At 37.5% G+C, this 19723-nt stretch overlaps 1 protein-coding gene across 1 annotated transcript in view; it reads right to left on the bottom strand.

Annotated features, from left to right (window-relative positions):
- The window catches only part of LOC138327692 (uncharacterized), a 38977-nt gene that overhangs the window by 5736 nt on the left and 13518 nt on the right, over window positions 1-19723 (bottom strand). Inside the window, exons 3-5 of the mRNA XM_069274002.1 lie at window positions 11246-12217; window positions 5907-6083; window positions 1429-1887 (exon numbers count right to left, since the gene is read on the bottom strand). Coding sequence (XP_069130103.1) covers window positions 1429-1887; window positions 5907-6083; window positions 11246-12217 — 1608 coding nt within the window. The remainder of the gene's footprint in view (window positions 1-1428; window positions 1888-5906; window positions 6084-11245; window positions 12218-19723) is intronic.

Consider the following 19723-nt stretch of genomic DNA (forward strand, 5'->3'; position numbering starts at 1 on the left):
AAAGGAAATGACAGGTATTTGTTAAAATTCCACGAGGTACCAGAATCACATTTAACATTACTACGCCTGAATATTGGTATAAATAAAAATAACACATTTTATGTCCATATATAGCCTGTTATAGTTGCCTTAGAAAGATTGTTTGCATCCTCGATACTCTATGAGTTACTATTACTACCGTTATATCCAAGTCAGTGATACTTACCCCTGGATTATCGAGGCTGCATTGTTTGATAATACAATACAACGTAAACTGTATGTACATGTACTTCTAGTTAAATCTATAATGTCTGACTTAGATTTTATAATGTTTCACTCGCGAAACTAATTGTGTTCAGTTCAAAAGTGTGACACACCCTTACGTAACCTACACAACAAATAAAAGTTCACGTAATGATTGCATCTGTAAACATGCTGATGACTCAATTTAATGTTTCATTCACTGACCCGATCGATATAAGACGACAAAGAAAATTAGATCACGTGATACGACATTTTTTGTAGCTAGGTAGGTGGTAGACATGGGTCGTCTGACAAGGTAGACAGACGGAGTCGATATTCTACCGATCGTAAGCCCTCTATAATCCCACGTAACAAGGACGTACGCCTTTCATCTACATGTACCTTCTTCCGTTGTGGACTTAACAGAATACGTCGGTCTAGTACAAAACATGTTTTATCACAATGGAAGGATATTTTGTTCAATATTTATAACAATACATGCTGAATATTTCTGGTTTTAAATTGTAAATAAATATTCATATTGCAACAACAATGAACATTAAAACAATGCTTCTGTGGCGATATAATTTATAATAAACTTATTAAAGATGATAAGTTTCTAAGTGTCCTCAATGCTTTGTACATCAAAGGTAATCTTTGGGCCTTTAACAGTTAAAATTCCAATATGACGTCATCGTATGCATTAAACCCTATCATACAATACGCATGTGCCCGAACTGGGAATTATTTTATTATTACATACTTTTACAATTAAGGCAATATAAATCATGTTTAACCGATTGTTATTATAATTCCACTGTCACTAGCTACATGTACTATAAATGTGGGGAAACCACGTGATCAGAATCACATTCCTTAGCTGTTTGACGTAATCCACGAATCACGTCAATTTTTGGCCAATTCTTATATCGTGGATCAAATACCCTAGTTACCGAAAAACTGCTGAAAAAAGTTTTTCTTTTTCTGGAATACATATGTATACAGAATGCTATTGCAGGTACGGGAGGATGCGTATGATAGGAAAATTATCGGTACAGAGAAACATTTAATAAAGCACATCTTGACCTGAATTTGCCGTGTACGATACCGTTTGATCACATGGCTTCCCCACCGTTCTTACACGAGAGAAAATGTTTTATGGTGAAACTACGTGGACAAATTAATTAAACCAGTATAAATACTTACGTATGGAACTAAAGTTAGCTATGAAGCCGTGGACGTGAATTTTCCTGGTGGGTACGAGCTGGAATGATTTGTTATGCGATGATGAATTTGTCTTATGAGATGAATGATGGTCACCAGAAGTATTGGGATTAATATCAGACTTGCTCATGAACTCAATTAGCATTTTATTTGATGATGACGTCACTTCCGTAACTATTATACCGCCGAAGCTGACAGCCAGTAAATTTGCGTCTACACTGTCACCATCCCTTATCTTCAGCCATTGTTTGTCCTCGTACAACTTAAAATATTGAAAACTAATTTTAATGTTCTGATCCTCATCTACGGTGAGCAGCCACAGCGATAGTCCGTCACACCGTCCTGTCCCAATTATCTCCCCTTGTTGTTTCTTAATCTCACATCCGCACGCACATTCTTGATTATACGTCGGTGAATGTAAAGGGGTGTTTGGAATCGAGTCTGAAATAAAACAAATTAGATATAGCCTTATTTGAGAGCAAATTTATTTATTTTTAGCATTTCAATGACATCATTAAAACTGGGTTCTTTGCTGACCTCCCTTGCGGCATACCTGTACGCCGTAGCGGAACATGTATAGGGAAGGAGTAAGTGAAGTATCAACATTAACACCGCTTTTATTTTTCATTTAAACAGCTTTATTCCTTATAAAATATTCTAAAACGTCGATTTAAAATTCCAATATCGATATATACGATACGGCTTTGCCAAACCCAATGTGTGAAGCTATATAAAACCCCAACGTATCTCATTGCGGTCCTCTTTTTAAGAGGACCGCAATGGACCTTGGGAGAAATAGCGTTTTACGTACAAAACCGGAAGTTACAGAAAATATCCTGCCACATTGCACGTGCGCAACTCATACAACAAAATACCAATGCGAGGGTTTTGCGATGACATACAATTAATTGGTCGTTACTGCCAAGACAACTCCAGGGGATCAATTGCCCGTATGTAATGAATATAGCCGCGCACTGAGATCGCGGATGTAATGAGCTGACATGGACGACGGGCAGCCATTACGGTATTGCCAAAGCACGTCCATATTTGTTGGTAATGAACAAGTCGGCACGATCCCCAAACCTCACAGTCCAATGTAGTTTTCACACGCACCCATTTATATCTTTGTCGGATCGATATAACACCACATTAGTCTAGGGCTCGTGGATAAGGCGATTACACAAGCACTAGAGGGCTAACTGCAGGTCAGCTTCATTATCGGCTCTCAAGGTAAAAGGCAGCAACCATACATTAGGCTTATGGCGTAAAAAGTTTCTGCGAGAAGGAATGAGGTACGAAATATAACAAAATGTAGCCAGCGTAAATCATGATGCGGAGTATTTATAGAATGGGATGGTCTCGTATCAATTAAATCATTATGATTTATCCTGCAAGATTTGTTTTGTCTCAGGAAGCATTCTACCCTTATACCATGAATAATTTGAGTTAATGAACATATGAGATATGAGATAACTGTTAATATGACGTTAAACCCAACCCAACCAACAACAGCTATCCCTGTATCTTAGATAAATACATCAGTGATCATGATGATACACATGGAAAGCAGATAATTCACATACCCGGTAAACTGTCTTACAAATTTAGATAAACTGCCATACAGTATTAGATCTAAGACCCGGGTCCGAAATTGTATATTACAGAGCTCATCTGCACTTGCGGGTAGGTATTGATTGTGGCGTCATGTGTTGGGGAGCGTAACGTCATACGTTTCGGAGAAAACGACGTTAATTGCGCTCACAAAATATTGACGTAACAATCGATACCTACCCGCAAGGGAGCTTATTGGGGTCAGTACAGGACTGTAGAGATGTAACCCTATATACCTACACACTTCACCTCGTCAGTGAAGACATTAATTATATCCTAGTGCTAATCACTAGTTCTGACGACAATATCTTTCCTGTTCACCGAGCGCGAAAATAGACCCATTTTATTCCTTTCATGTTATGCCTACCTTTCAGATTCAACAACAATAAGCGGTACAGATAATTTTCTTAAAAATTAAAAATCGAAGAATATCCTGTTTCTCCGACATGATTGTCTGTATATCTCTCTTTGATCATTGTTGTATCACCTCTGAACTTACGCTACGTTTAGTTATACGAGCGCGTCACAATCTACCGGAGACACAGACATACGATATGTTTGTGTTGGAAGAATTAAAATATTTTATTTATCTTTTCAGACAAAATTGGATTTAAACTCGTCCTTTTTCAAAATTATGGCATTTTGGCACATTGTCATGTGTTGATAACACGCACGTCTTATAGAAGGTGTAGGCATGGTGCCTTCAGACATGATTGAGTAATTGTCTTCTCAAGTTTCGTGGTCTGCAAAAATATGCATTCTACAATTCACCGGAGACAGAATCCATACCATACTCTGATTAGCAATTTTAAAACATGCAGCATACATATTTTAATCTTGCTTGTATTTTTGAAGAGTCTTTCTGAAGTTAAGTTTAGTTTATACATGTAAGTTTATTGGAAGTTCATTGAGAAGGTCGTACAACAGTAACCAGAGAAGCTAACATTTCGGGAATATATAGGTTTATTTGCCTTGTTTATACAATTTTATGTGTAAATCCATCTTTTTTAACATGATTTGCCCGCGTTTAATCGATCCCGAATTTGCGTTATAGTTTTTGGAATATTCAATATCTTTTTGCACTTTTCAATAACCCATGCATACATGGAATTCTTTCTTTCGTTGTTTGAGCGTTGAGCAAATCTTTTCGTAGATAGAGATATTTGTTGTAAGTCGATGAAACAAAAATTGTTAATAATTTCCGGATTCTCCGTATCAGACTCAGTATGTTAGTATTACTCGTAAAGCTTACTCCCAGAATCCATTGTACACATGGAAGTTGACACCATTAAAGCATGTCGTATTCTCAGCCTGGCTCCGCATCTTACTTCTACTAAACTTCTAAATAAACAATCGACGAAAATTATATGTTATACAGTACATTATTATGATAAAGACATAAAGATACTGCCGCGTGTAATATCATCGTTAAAATTTAATCTGGTTTAATGAAAATCGCGAATTTATACCCTCGGACAAACTCCCTATACGTGAAAATGTTAGTCAGACACACAGAAACATTTCACTAATAACTTTACGTACGTATTAGGTATATTGGTTTGCTAAATCACATACTCCATGTGTGTTATCCCAAAGTGGGTTTTAACCACCGGATCATTGATCGGGTCTCGATAACACATTGTAACTTACGACATGTGTTCGCATATCTCTAAATGCAATCATTAATTAAACCTTGTAATTGATCATCCAATCAACAGTTATAATTATCAATGATGAATTCCTGTTAATATCACAGAAATTCCGACAATCCGATGAACCGATGGGTTCCTTTAACACCTCACCGAATACGATTTCGATCGCGCCACAACCGCCAACCATATAAGGTATCGTCACGTGATAAAACATGTGACACCCGTGGGTATTACCGTTACTGTTATCGAGGAACCCATTGATCAATCTTACATCTCAATGCCAAAATTTATCAACAGCAGGTTCGATTTTGGTGTCGGATCGAAGCGATTTGTGGAGTGTGGTGCCCCAAAAATACCTCAACTCCGATAGGAACATTTCCTTATATTTATCGCGCACTAATATTTCCGAAACGGAGCCGCTAAGTACAGGATGTAGAAGAACTGACAACTGTCAATGAAAATAAATACGAATTGTCCGGATTAAATTGCGAGAAATTTAATACAGAATGCTTAATAGTTTATTCGTCTTGGGAATCCGAATTTTCGGACTGGTGAGTACAAGTAACGATACGAAATCCGTTCCAATATTTCAGTTAGTATCGTGAGTTTTCCGGACTATAGGCGTCCGGATTTTCGGAGGTCCACTGTATTGATAACAATTTCCTTCCACCACACTGTGTTTTTTTATATTTGAGAGATAATAATTGTATAATCAGTAATTTGGTCCTCTTTGGTGTCGATATCGATAAAATACAGCACTACCATGGAAGCTTTTAACAGTGATGATAAAACTCCACATTAGACGAACGCCTTGTCAATAAAGATCTTATACATAAGACAAAGTTTGAAACGGAAGCTGATTCCGGAGTTTATGGGAAAGCAACTCTCGTAAAACGAAAAATCCGACCTTAAAGTTCGTAAGATTCATTTAACATACATTATCCGATTCTGGGCTTAAAATCTTGTCGGGGACCTGCGTTACAGCTCCGGTGTTAGATTTGCCTTTTAGTTCCGTCATAGGGATAAGATCCAAGAAAAATCATCTGGGTCGACATCACAGACAATGCAAAACTACATCAACATCAACAATACGTAGTTTAAACACTCAATAACATTAAAGAGAATGCTGAAAAAATGATTTTCGCATTTTTTTAATAATGAATATGTTAAAATATTGAAGTATGTTTTCATACTAACCAGGACAAAGGGAGAAGCAGGGCTCAAATTGGACAGGGAAGTCTTTACAGAACTGGCCTCCATAGGCGGGGGCAGGGTTACTGCAGGACCTGTACCGGCTTCTCTTCCCCATATCACACGTCACGGAGCACGTGCTCCAGGCACCCCAATCGCTCCAACCGCCATCTATCGGCAAAACTGTGACAAAAACAACATGATTTACTTCTTACGTGCCAGTAACATTGAAGTGTTGCCACTGATATCGTGTTCTAATTTCAACGATAATCATCCTTGTTTCGTGATGTGGAGCAATCAGATATCAGAGGTATGGAAATTTGCGCTGAACAACATGCAGTGAAATTGACTTGCAAATATAAGATGGGGAATTTCATATTCAGAAATTTTTCAATTTAGTTTTTTTTTCTCTCTCTCACTTTTTCTAAATCGAAAATTATTCTTTAAAAAAATCTCTTTAAAAACGAGATGTTTGTCGCATAAACATTCAGTTATATGATATTAATATTATTGATAAATTGATGTAAATTGTGCTGGAGAGGACTTCCCATAAGTTTAATAACTTTTATCCATTCATTTTGCTTTAATAAAATAAGAAACTTAAAGAACATGTACGACACTTTGAACACAATGTATATCTTATCTAGAAGCAACATAAAACCACTGTAGGCGCTTTCCGTTACACGAGAGATAATAAAACATCACCTGACTGATCTCAACTTCATACAAATGTTGGGTATATTCAGTGAGAACAAAATCAAATTTTCGTGATATCATCAAAACTAAAAACATGTAACATTCAAAAACATAATGAAACATCGAGTTTTTCCATATCTTTTCACAACCATAAAATACAACATGCAACAAACAAAGAGTACAATAAAAAAATAAAAGATGGCGATAACTGAGATACAGCACAACACAACCGGAAGTACGACACCGGAAGTGCGTTATTTACTTACGTCAGTCATTAAAGTCCAATGAAATGTCCAAAAGAATGCAGAGAATATAAAGATAAATGCTTTAATTTCATTGTCATAATGAATCGTAGAAAAGAGGAAGCATATTTTTGTTTTTGTTTCGTTGGTTCTTTTTTCTTTCGTGAAGAAACAGTTGGTAGAACCGATGTGTGCGTGAGTGGTTCCTAAAGTGACACAATGTGAACTTATTTACGAGGGGTGTCAAATGTATGTGACCTTTGACAAATGACCTCCAAAATTTATCTACATGTATTTTGGGGGCTGCAGGTAGAGCGTTCAAATGGAACGCATGATCGTATAAAAGGCGACTAAATTTAGGATATCATCTTATCTCTTCTTCCTAACTAACGTTCTTCTTCTAACGTCTCACTTGACACCGCCTCGGGGCCGCGATGGCCGAGTGGTTAAGATGTCTCGACAAATTACCACAAACCCTCCACCTCTGGGTCGCGAGTTCGAATACCATGTGGGGCAGTTGCCAGGTACTGACCGCTGGTCGGTGGTTTCCCTCCATCAACAAACTTGGCACGTCCTTACATGACCCTGGCTGTTAATAGGACGTTAAACTAATAAACCCTAACCATGACATCGCCTCACTTTTGGCCTCCTGTTGAGCACTCGCCCCTGTGAGGTAGACTCTGGGTTCTGTCCCCTGGCCGAAACACAAGGAAGTCTTTAAAAGTGACAGTTTCTGCTCTTGCTTAGCACTCGGCATACAGGGAGTAGGACGACTGATTCGCCCGTTGTCAGTATAATGTGACCGGGTGGGGTGTATTGCTTGGTATCTTTGGCGGCATGTCTCAGTCATATTACACTTTAAAAAGGGCAAGATTTCCACTATACAAGCATAAACAACACGAATATACGCCAGTCTCCAAAAACAGACATCAAGACGCACTTCATACTCTACCACACGGCATCATGTGAGGCCGTCCTTATATGACCCTGGCTGTTAATAGGACGTTAATTAATCAAACAAACAAACAATGGCTGTTCCTAGAGACCTATTATTACTTTCGAAACTTATGTATCCCTCTAAGATATCAAAGATACCTAGCTACTGTTGTAGCGGAAAATGTATTCTCTTTTCCGCTACAACAGTAGCTAAAAGATACCTAGAGTGTGTATAAGGCGCATGGGACGGGACAGAAACACACGAAAAGCAATACCTCTTTCTGTGTCATGCAATGGAAACGTAATCAAAATTAACATTCGCGGGCCGCTTGTTTTCTTCATGTTTAAAATCAGTAACAGATACTTTTACATGTAGACATGGGAATATAAAAAAAACCCATCTGATTCACGAAATTCTGCCATATTGCCATTGATCATGAACTATTGACCTCTGTACTTCGTTAGTACACACTCGTGTCGAACCACAACGATAGGGGTTTCATTCGGACATCCTCTGTCTAGTTTGGTAATCGTGTGATATTCCGAGTACGACTAGTTTGTGGTCCGCAATTTTCTTCAGATTAGTGGCGGCTGTTAATTACCACACCTAATTACTAACCTTTGCGATGCTGGCTTTTCATTTACTATTTCCTAATTGAAAACTGTAATAAATAACGCTATCTGTCGTGGATGTTCTGAGTTATTGTGTATGTGTGCTCCTTATATAGACTGTTAATTTACATTTCGTCCCCTTTACGACGATCTCTTTACGACAGCTCTCCTTTACGACATTTTATTAATCAATAGCAGCGAGAAAGCATACGGGCTCGTTCATTATTACACACTGTCGTGAAATCACGTACCAATTAGGACATCTTCAAGTCTTAACGAGGCAAACGAAAACCTGTAAAGTTCGCAAGCGTGAAAAGTTCTTTACCTTTAAAAATCATTTTGTCTATTTGAGCTTTTGTAGTGAATTTTTAAGTCGTTTTCAATAAATACTAGGAGAACGCGCAAGCGATTTAATATTCCTGATAAAGTGCGTCGACGAACCAACAGCGTTAATTGTGATAATTAATTGAACATCATTTTCAAGAGCTCGTTTGGAAGTAAATATTGAAATTCAACAGAAAAGTGGCGCGTTTTTTATTCCTAATAAAAATTGCGTTCACATATCAAAATACACAATCTACATAGATAATGAATGTGACACATGCTATAAATGTATGAAACGCCGAGCCATAGAGTTTAAACTTACACAGACACCTCTCGTTTTATCAGGTAAAACGAGTGTTCATATAATTGCTATAACCGTTGTATTTGAATAGGTGAACAAAGGGACGTTCCCACTGCCTTACAAAACTGTAAGGTTGTGTGCCTCTGATATCAGCCTGTAAGTGTATACACCTGTACACACAGGTAAATATTATCTCTCGCGAGGTAGTCCTCTGTCGTTTAAATAATTGTCTTCCAAATCTTACACAATATATAACGAGCCGTGTTTATGTTACACTAAACCTTAAAGGACTGGCCAGAATTCTTAAAAAAACGTCACAGACGTATTACACTGTAATTTAACATTGGTGTACGCTTGAACAAGCGACTCGTGAAAATCGCTCCCTGTTTAACCCCGAATGTAATGCAATTTATTCCCGACCTGACCATCACGATTTGGAGATTGACACGAGATTGTTTTACAGCTGTCAATTTGACTGTGATACGACAAAATGCCGATTCATTGTAATCAGATGGGGGCACGCGCCAATCCTGGCGACCGATATAATGTAACTGTATAACAACTTTTGGTCATGATTGTCAAAAGTTTGGGGAAATATATGCTGGACTCACTATTCACTAAGCAAGAGCCAGGCTCCGATGTCTGCCAGAATTTACCGAGAAGCGTGAAAAGTTGAAATAAAATAAAATTCAAAATCTCAAAGATTGTAATTATAGATGTATAACTTCCGGTCATACGAAGCATTGTTAGGTGGTGTTTCTAATAATACGACAGAATCGCTATCTGTTGTCAAATTGGTCATAAGTTCAAGCTTCGTTTTCGTCGAGATTGCTTTCATTTGCCCTTTGAAATGTTTTTGTACACTATAGTACATCGTAGTTCAATGAACTTTTTTTTGAAATACTATGTAAAATTTATGGCTGATTATCGACATGAAACAAAACATGACGTCCTGTTTGATTTAGTGTATTGTTTTTTGTTAGATCGCAGGATGTTTGTTCGGATAATACTTAATTTACAACAGGTAGTAAATAGCTCATTAATAATGGTTCATCAGCGAGGCGTATTGGTTTTGTGTCACGGTATTGTTATTGGATTGTAACGACAAACACTAACTATTATCGGATTGTCAGAAAATAATGAACTTCAGACAGTGTGTAAAATGTCCGAGGCATAGTTGGGGTCATTTATCAATGGCAAAGCTTTGTGTGTTGTCAAGGCATTCGATAACGAGGCGGTCATCAGGTGGCGCACTCTAGTGACAGACCAAATAAAAAGGTCGTTATAAAATCCGATATAAACAGCTTCAATTCCCCAGCCACCATGACATGCACTCAGCATTAACGCTATGAGTCTACGAGGTCAGATCGAGGCTTTGTTGGGAGAGGATATTGGAATGACAAGCTGGGATTTTATTGTCTTCCTCCGCCGTTTGATGTGTGATAAGGCAGATCGATACCACTCCGCGACACTGTATCTAGCTGTAACCGACAGTGATTAGGCGGAAGGTATCGATAACATCCAATATTTGCTTTGTGACAATATAAACACTACAATGACTTGGTAAACGATACACGGATCGAGAGTGCAGGAATTTCATTAAATCCATAAGTCGATTGGACTCGGCAAAGATAACCTTTTACATTACTTCATATCTGTGCTACAAGTTGTAGCAAAGCTACACATGTCTGTACGTACAATCTATAAAGGAAAATTTATGGGACAAATTTGTTTCTGATCTTTACGTATAACACTCGAAAGTTAAGTAACTGCACATGTGTTAAATTCAATAGCCTCACTTTACATGGCTACGACTTCGGACCAGTTCTAGAACTTAAACAACGCTACTGCGAATCAAATAACATGTTTATTTGATTTCCATAAAGTATTGATGAAGCAAATAATTTTCGGAAACCTGATTGGTTCGTTCGAACTTCTTTATATCCAACCTATTTAAATCCTTAAGAAGGTTTGAGTGGTCATGCCATATTGCCTTTGACTTTGACGTTAATTTACTATTGGCCTTTAGCCAATAAGACAGATCAAGAAAGTAAATAATGTAATGAATGCCATCGCTATGAATTTTGCACACATATCAAAAAGTTTTGAATTTGATATGTTCATTTAAGATACAGAAAATACTGACATGGCAAAAATTCCGATAAGAATTTCAAAAGATCCGAACAAAATGTTCTTACAAAGATGTCAACAGCCCCTAATCCCCCCTTCTTTACCTGCTCCTTCGTGGGCCGACACACAGGAGCTGTACTGGTCAACGACGAGGTCGGTGTTCGACATCGTGACGTAGACAAAGCAGAACCCGACAGCGGTGACATCCATCGGAAACAAACTGCACTTGAACACGACATATGTTTTGTCGGGGTGGGCGGTTCTTTCTGTGACATACTTGCGTTGCAGGGGGGCCGCTAGCGATCCCGAAATGTCCCGACGTAAAACGTACATCCGAATTTTATCGTTTGTACCCGAGCACTGCGGGTGTTCGTACAGCACTGCTAGGTGACCCTGACATGGATGAATACTGGAAGAGGATATTCGAACGTCATACACGTCACTCCATCGCACGTCCATAACGTTACTCCTGGCGACGGTTAAGTTTTTGTTATAACTATTGCGTAAAAATGCTCTATAGCTGCCTTTGAAGTCAAAATTACCACAAGAATATGATATATTGGTTATAGCCTGAGATATATCAAGCACTGGTTCTGAATGAAGAACTCTCGCTTCTGTATTGTAATAGGATGGATCGAACTGATTTTCTGATCTATATTCCAAATCTATCTGAAAAGAATACTGCTCCAACAGAGGAACACACTTAGCTTCCGAGGTGTACCGAAGTTTCACTTCCGTTGTCTGAGCGATATGTGTTTTAGGAAGGTATAAATGGAATTCCGGCCACTTTACTGTAAATTCCTTAGATGTTAATAGCGGTCCGTCTAAATACATATACATTTCCAAAAGATGGCGCCCTGCAACTTCTATTACTCCACATGTGACACGCCCACTTCCGGTTGAATGTCCCATGGAGAGTTTGAGTGTAGTGATTTCCCGTCGTCCTTTGTCTCCGTTGAAAAGTACCCGTATGAAGGCGTTGGGCATGGATATATTGACGGGGACTGTGTAGGTGACCGTTAGGTCCCCCATAAAGGCCACATAATCGTCTGGAACGGATATCCGGTACTGAGACCCTGCAAATATAAAGTCATCCATCTATAATTAGCTAATTAAACAAATGAAGAGTACTTTTCAATGTATGTATTTCAATACAGGGAAATTCAAAAATGTTTATGTAACTTGCGAAATGGGCTAAATACGTTATTGTAAGACAAATAGATTCTAGAACATGTAACACCTGCAGACGTTTGTAAACACGGATACAAATTTCAAACAACTTCAGAAAGTCTTGTTTAAATATAGTTACATAAAAACGGTCTTAATACGAAGATGATGTATTGCAGACGAAACTAAGAAATGACTTATGGAATTCAAAAATCAATACTATATTCTACGAGATTTTTTCACTTTCACGAGTAAAACAGAATTTACTCTTATTTAATCACACTTTTATATAAAAATAAACCAACAACGCGACACGTGAGCATTAATCTTGCTATTTCGTAAAATTGCCAACAGTTAATCAGCATACGGAAGAACTGAGACCTGAGAATTCATGATCCCCCCGCCTCCAATCTCCCAATATATCAGCCAGGGTTAGTGCGATTTAGGGCAATATTTGTGTTAATATACCATTGTTATAAATACCAATTCTCTACGGGGCGTTATTGCTACCATCCCAGGATATTGTTGCTATCATCCTGGGGTTGCTGGATGGTAGCTATTAGAATCGGTCGCTTTGCCTGCCATGTTGTTGGGATTTCACAAGGTTATAAATAGTCTGTTCACTTTGATTGGCTGGCCAAAACGATTTACGTGTGTTGATTGGTTACTTGTTGTTGGAAGATTTCATGTGTATAAGGGGTACCAGTGGGGAAATTATTGCAAACAAATTATCATTAGATAAACCCAGTGAAGTCCGAATGTTTTCTTGTTGTCTGACATTATTCTCAGAAATCACACAAGGCGGCGCTACACGATAGATCAGCGCGTGGAGGAACTATATTTAACTTAACTAGTACTGTTAGCTAACTAGATGATCATGACTTACTTGTAAATAAAGAAAGTTATGCTTTACTTAGGGGATATTTCTGGAACTGTATGCGCTAAAGGAAAGTCCCGTTTTAAACGAAATGTTATGCTTGTTTCAAACATGTTATGCGTATATTATGTATTTCACCAACTTGTCCAAGTACATGAATAGACGGAAAACTTGTTAGCTGAACAACTTTTTAAGATTTAAGATTTTTAATTATTTTTACTTTTTGTTGTTTACTGGTGTGTAAACTGCATTTTTTGTACAGATATTTTAAATGACGCGCGCTTTTACATTTCGACCGACCATTTCATTTAAATTTAGTATTCCGGGTAAATAAACAATCGTTTTTTCAACTTTATACGATTGGTGGAACAGCTGAGAAATTGATGGAATCGCGAAACAGCTGGCTCCAATTTGGCGGGAAAATGTGTCAAGTTCCGGGAGTAAATGAAATTTAGTTCCATAATAACTTTATCGTTTTTAATCCATTTATTCCATATGTTTCCATTTTTTCATTTTTTTAATATTAACACAATGCTTTACATTGCATTCAAACTGATATTGATATGGAACCTTTGCCATGGCATATATTTTGGTCTAACCGGATGCGCATTCACATAAGGGCGGAAGTCAGTGTTTCGGTGTGTGTTCTTGCGCAGCAGCTCCTCTGCGTTTACGCAAGTGTACGCCCGGTTAGTAAGGTTATACAGGAAAGTGAAAACGGAAATGTAAATATATTAAAATAAACATGACGTTAATTTTCATAACGCAGGTCGTATTATGTTTCCCGACGTCGTGTTAGTTGACTATATCTGCGTCAGACGGCAAAATTTCAACTTCGTTAGTGTTGTAACCTCATCTTTGGCCATCATTATCAATTTTATTATGTTATAATTGTTTTAAAGAGACTTTTATTTTTTTGTTTCGGAAAGGTAGCCTAGTGTCCCTTTCATGAATATCATGAAGTTGATTATCTTTTACATTGATATCTGAAAGCATTTAAATTATCATTCTTCAAAATTAATTGTCATAAGAACTATGGCAGCTAACTGTGAACAGAACAATTCGCCAAGCTTTCCTATTATTGCTTCCTAATAAATAATGCTGTTTTGTAGCCTTCTTAGCTTTTTGGGAAGCTAATACTTGTGGACATTTATATTGACACACTGTGAGTGAGAGGAGTGTAGTATAGGCGTGTTTTGGAAGGCTGTGGTATTGTTTGAGTTTTCAGCCTTGTGACGGTCAGCTTGCGAAAATCCGGTCCAAATACAGATATTGTTGTGGCATCTCACTAAATAGTCATGCATCATAAATGAGCTTCACATAAGTTTACTCTAAATTCATTTTCTTGATTATCTTCAAATCTTTTATCAGGATGGTCCCTGATGGAAGTGATGCTTGTCTATGTTAAATGTATTCATTGTCACTAACATAGATAAACGTAGCTGTGATTAATTGATCTGCTGTAATTTGCTATTACATCTGTGAACACCATTCGGTTTGCCAACTCTTTGCTTTATCGACGTTGCCCGGATAAGCATGAGATCGCCTAACACTTCCGCAGGACATTGATTTACATGTAACTAACCCTGAACTGCACACCAAGAGTAATAATCGCAGTTTAAGTGATACACTTCCTAAGGTTATAGAGGAATGACTACAGAGGTAGTTACATACACCATAAGTTTTATGTTACGTCTGTAAAAAAAGCACCCCCGATATTCCAGGTGCATTTTAGGAGGAAAAACTTACCCATAGCATCAAAGATCTATAGTGACATATCTTCAAGATCGCGACGCCCAACTTCAAAGTAACAATTGTACCGCTTTTCCGTTATTTTGATATACAACACTAAAGAACAAACTACCTGTCTCATATATTGTGGTACACAGAGCCTTCAGGTTTGCTTTATTGAATAGTTCAGGGGCGGATATAACGACACTGATATGTAACCCCTGGAGTATGGACGATGGTACAAGAACAGAACACAAATAGGAGGAAATGTTTCAAATCAAAATAATTCGAATAAACTTAAATTCTAAGGATAAGACCTCTTTATAGTTCCGTGCATTTTAAGTTTGAAATCCTTCACATAAAAAATATATGTAAAGATACGGACGCCTGTGAAATGTTCCATTCCAAAAGTACAGTATATTGACGTATTGTCGAAAATAATTTACAAAAACGTAACATGAAATCATCCTATAACTTAGATGTATAATCACCTGATCAAAGACCCTAATGTTTATATAAAATATCAGTCGTGCGTACTAGTATACCATTTTGAAAATTAATACATTTGACGGTCCGGATATTGATTTTTTCTGTCTTTGAAGTTGAAATGCCACACACGGGCCTTTAACGAAATAAATACCTGTATTAATATGTTTATGGGTATCTATTATCGCGTTGTAAAGAAGATTACTGTGTCACCGTTCTATACGAACACCTGTCTGTCATTATCAGCCGGAACCTTTGATCTTTCAGAAACGGAAGTGCCGCCATTTTGACTTAAATGTGATTATCAAGAAATAATGCTATTTACTATAAAAAGTAAAAACCAACGCGTTAAACTTTACAAAAATATGATGTGTTTCTAAACAGTGGAATAAATAAGGTATTATTTGATTTGTGATTTAAAAATATATTTCAGTAGAAAACAAATATGGAAACCGGAAACGGCTGTCAAAGAACCCGTATCTTCACGACCCCTGCATTGATGTGTGTAACCCCGAATAATGATGACGAGGCGATGGAGGTTTATATGACTGACATATCAAAGGCATATTCCAACTACCCGAGCTTATCTTAATACTGAAGACCTTTAGATGGGGTACGAACGATTACACACCAATAGTTCGGATTATCTGGATCGCTTCACATTGCAGCCCGAGTTGGCCACGATATCGCACACTGTTCATTTAATACCATCTACGGGGGATCTACAAAAAAGACTTCTGGAGCGGTTAAATAGATAGCTCAGTCCTTTTGAAATGTCATTTAAAAATAAACATGTATTTTTTTGTATTTGCTTTTCTGTAAGTCGTATTTAACGATGAGGATATTTAAAATGACGATCAATACTAACGGTGTGATAATAAAAGTCCTTTATGTAAAGTGGCTAATGACAATGGGCTCGGTAAACATACGGAGGCCAGTTGTATATAGAACCATTATCTACTAATGACAAGTGTTATAAACTTGTCCAATGAGTTAACCGATGTGTCAATTTTGGTTCTCAGGCATCGCCCCTCCCCCGGGACAATTCTTGTGAATCTCGGACCGCCCATTCAACACCCATCAGAGAATTAATATTGATTCGTTCGATACATTCTAATTACTCGAACTAAAGGCGATTTTCTTGTTTTATGTAAATAGCCTGTGCATATAGACATTCCGATCCCGTTTTGAGAGCTCAGACATTGAATGCGACGAGAATGCTACATGTAACATCTAAAATGTTTAAAGGCAATATTTCATCCCAATGAATATGCCGTTGAATTTCGACTCTTTCATCAACTTCGTATGGCACCGGGTGAGAAACTACAAATCTTCCGAAATCACCCCATAGTTCGAGGATTGCGGACATTTTCCCCAGAGATGTTGCGATTGGTGTAGAAACTATAATAAACAATGTAATAATATAGCCGATAGAACGTAATTATACACATCCATATGATATTTAGATAGACCGACGTCTACAGAAAGCATTTTTCTTTATTTAAATATCGGTTTCTATAACTACAGATCGTAGAGATGGCATTGATGAGACGATTCGAGGTAAAAGGATACTGTGTATTGTCTACCTTGTGTGTCCATCTCTTTAGATCTATTGAGCGTCTAATAAGAAATCCGACGACACCCAAGAAGCAGTGCTATACGACCAGACTGGTCTTTAGAGCAGTGGCATATCAATGGTAGAAGCCTCGCAGACAACTCGTCCTTAATGACAAATTATTGATATTTATCGATACTTTGATCTCGGAGCAAGAAGTCATCTAAAATTAATCAAAGTCGAACAACAGTGCTAATACTGTTCTATGACCATGTGATGGAGTGAACTAGCAATGACAACGCAATAATAACTATCTAGTGAACAGATGCTTAATGAACTATAAACAATTAGAGTCAACGACAAAAGATTAGTCATAGAGCAGGTGCTTGTTGACTCTTTCTTCATTTTTTTGAGGATGACTAGAATGCTCCTAAACAACTACGATTTTGTCAGAACAGTAAAAACCATGATGTGCTTGTTTACATATATGATATGATTTTATATCAAAACTATTTTCCGTTACCATTGATGTAGAACAATTTGAATACATATGTACATAAATATGGAACTTTAACATTATTTAGAGACAAAACTGCGCATAAAGCCAATTAGGACGAATATACGTACCCGGCCTACTCGATATTTAAAACGACACTATTTTCTGTTGAAAAGTCTTTTGAGCTACAATATTCTCGCTAAAAGCTAATGCATAGAATTAAACGGCATTATTGGGTCAGCAACTGATAATTTGTTAGAATGAATTTTACGATAGTGTCCGGAATATATTTACAAGAAAACTTTTTAGTAAAACTAAGTTTGGCTTTGAACTCGGAAAAAGTGACCAAAAATATGTGACTGAATCGGGGACCTAACGTTTTTTTATGATAGGCTTTGCCAAGTGGGGGAGATGTATTAAACTCGAGGAAGTCAGTACTTACGTACTAGTGCGTGGTATTACATGCATATTGGTCGTTTAAACTAATTGCATATGTCATAAAGTAAATGTTTACATGAACACATTGTCCGTGTCTGTCAGTAATCTATCAGTTTGTCCGTCATCAGTGAGATGTGACACACAACTGACAGTATGTTACCGACAGGTCAAAACCGCTGAACAAACATCGTTACTCATCGAGTAGACTTCAATTATCCAGTTTAACGAGAGTACAATGGGCCTCTTAGTTCATCATGGCGGTCGCGACTTGCACCTGTCCCCGGGGTGTGAAAAGCGCCGAGACAACCCGAATTATCACTGACACAATCTGCAATTTGACCACTGACAAAGTTCAAATTGTAGCGCGTTAACTGGACACGGAAGCGTCAATGTCGGTCATCACGACCAAGAAAACTTTCACAAAAAATGTCGACGATCGAGGATTAAATTTCGGATGGTTGAGCCGGAAGTGTCCAGTCTAAGTAGACGGATTGGCTGACCTTTAACGCGGACGCAAGCACCTATCTTCAACACCAACAATACAGTATTTGAATTATGTATAACTCTATACAGATTAATTCGAAATTCCAACACGTGCGCACGAGACAGGTGCTCTTCAAAACGTTAGGTTTCCATTGTCGTGGTAGGATTAAGGTATTCAAATGCGCGAGTCTAGAACCTTATTAACTTCATGTTCCAAGTGACAGGGTTCTGTGTGTGTAAAGAGACATTATACTGTACATGTCGAGTAATACTAGTTACAACTATTACATATAACGACTAAAAGGCAAATAAAAATGGTGCGGCAGCGGCGTGACGGACCGTTTTTACATGTAACAACATCTATTTGTGTAATTATAAGATATCTACATGTATATATTATAGAGAGGGTATCTGTATAGTAAGAATAAAAAACGTGTAATTTTACATCATCATCTCTAAAAAAGTTAATGAATAAGACAACATTGGTAAAGATTCTCCGGTGGTGGGCACGGCAGTCTGAGCATATTCTACGACTGTTTGCGTGTTCTGGTTTTCTGGTTTCGAGAAAACGAGTTTTCCATTTAGCTTCTATATTGGTTTAATGTTCGTTGATCTTTAGAAGTATTGAGTATCGGCTAATCACGAAGCCATGTGACTGTTCAAGATATTCGGTCGTGATTCCTACTGAACATCTTCAGATAGCGTTATCTAGGATTGTGCTCTTAGTCAAAGGTTTTAGATATGTATTACTCTGCATAGTCGTTTCCTCAATGGTTTCAGCTCAAAAAAAATAAAAATTATCACTTGCTACAATCTCAAGAGAAACGCGATGCAATATAGATTAAAATTTAAAATCAAATCATTAACGCAACTTGGAAAAACATCCTTCAAACTTTAGCCAACCATGCCAGAAAACAGGAACCAACTGAGTAGCCATACCGGTACAAAACCAGTCATAGATGATGATGCACAGGGGGCCAACTCAATGAAAATGGATATTGTCATACATTTTTTTTTGTATTTGGTGGATGGGCTGATGAGTATATATGACAGTCATGTGATTTTTTTTCCAAAAATACCAGATTTGAAAAATTGTTAAAAAATCGGGATATTTACTATCTGTTTTATAGTAAATATCCCGATTTTTTAATGATTTTTCAAATCTCGTATTTTTGGAAAAAAAATCACATGACTGTCATATATACTCATCAGTCCATCCACCAAATGCAAAAATGAATGACAACATCCATTTTCATTGAGTTGGCCCCCTGTGGATGATGCGTAGACTGGTGGGAATACATCTACGTCTACAACGATGGGATGTCAAATCTACTGATCAAAAAATTTAG

This window comes from Argopecten irradians, chromosome 7, assembly GCF_041381155.1.
Source record: "Argopecten irradians isolate NY chromosome 7, Ai_NY, whole genome shotgun sequence".
NCBI lineage: Eukaryota > Metazoa > Mollusca > Bivalvia > Pectinida > Pectinidae > Argopecten > Argopecten irradians.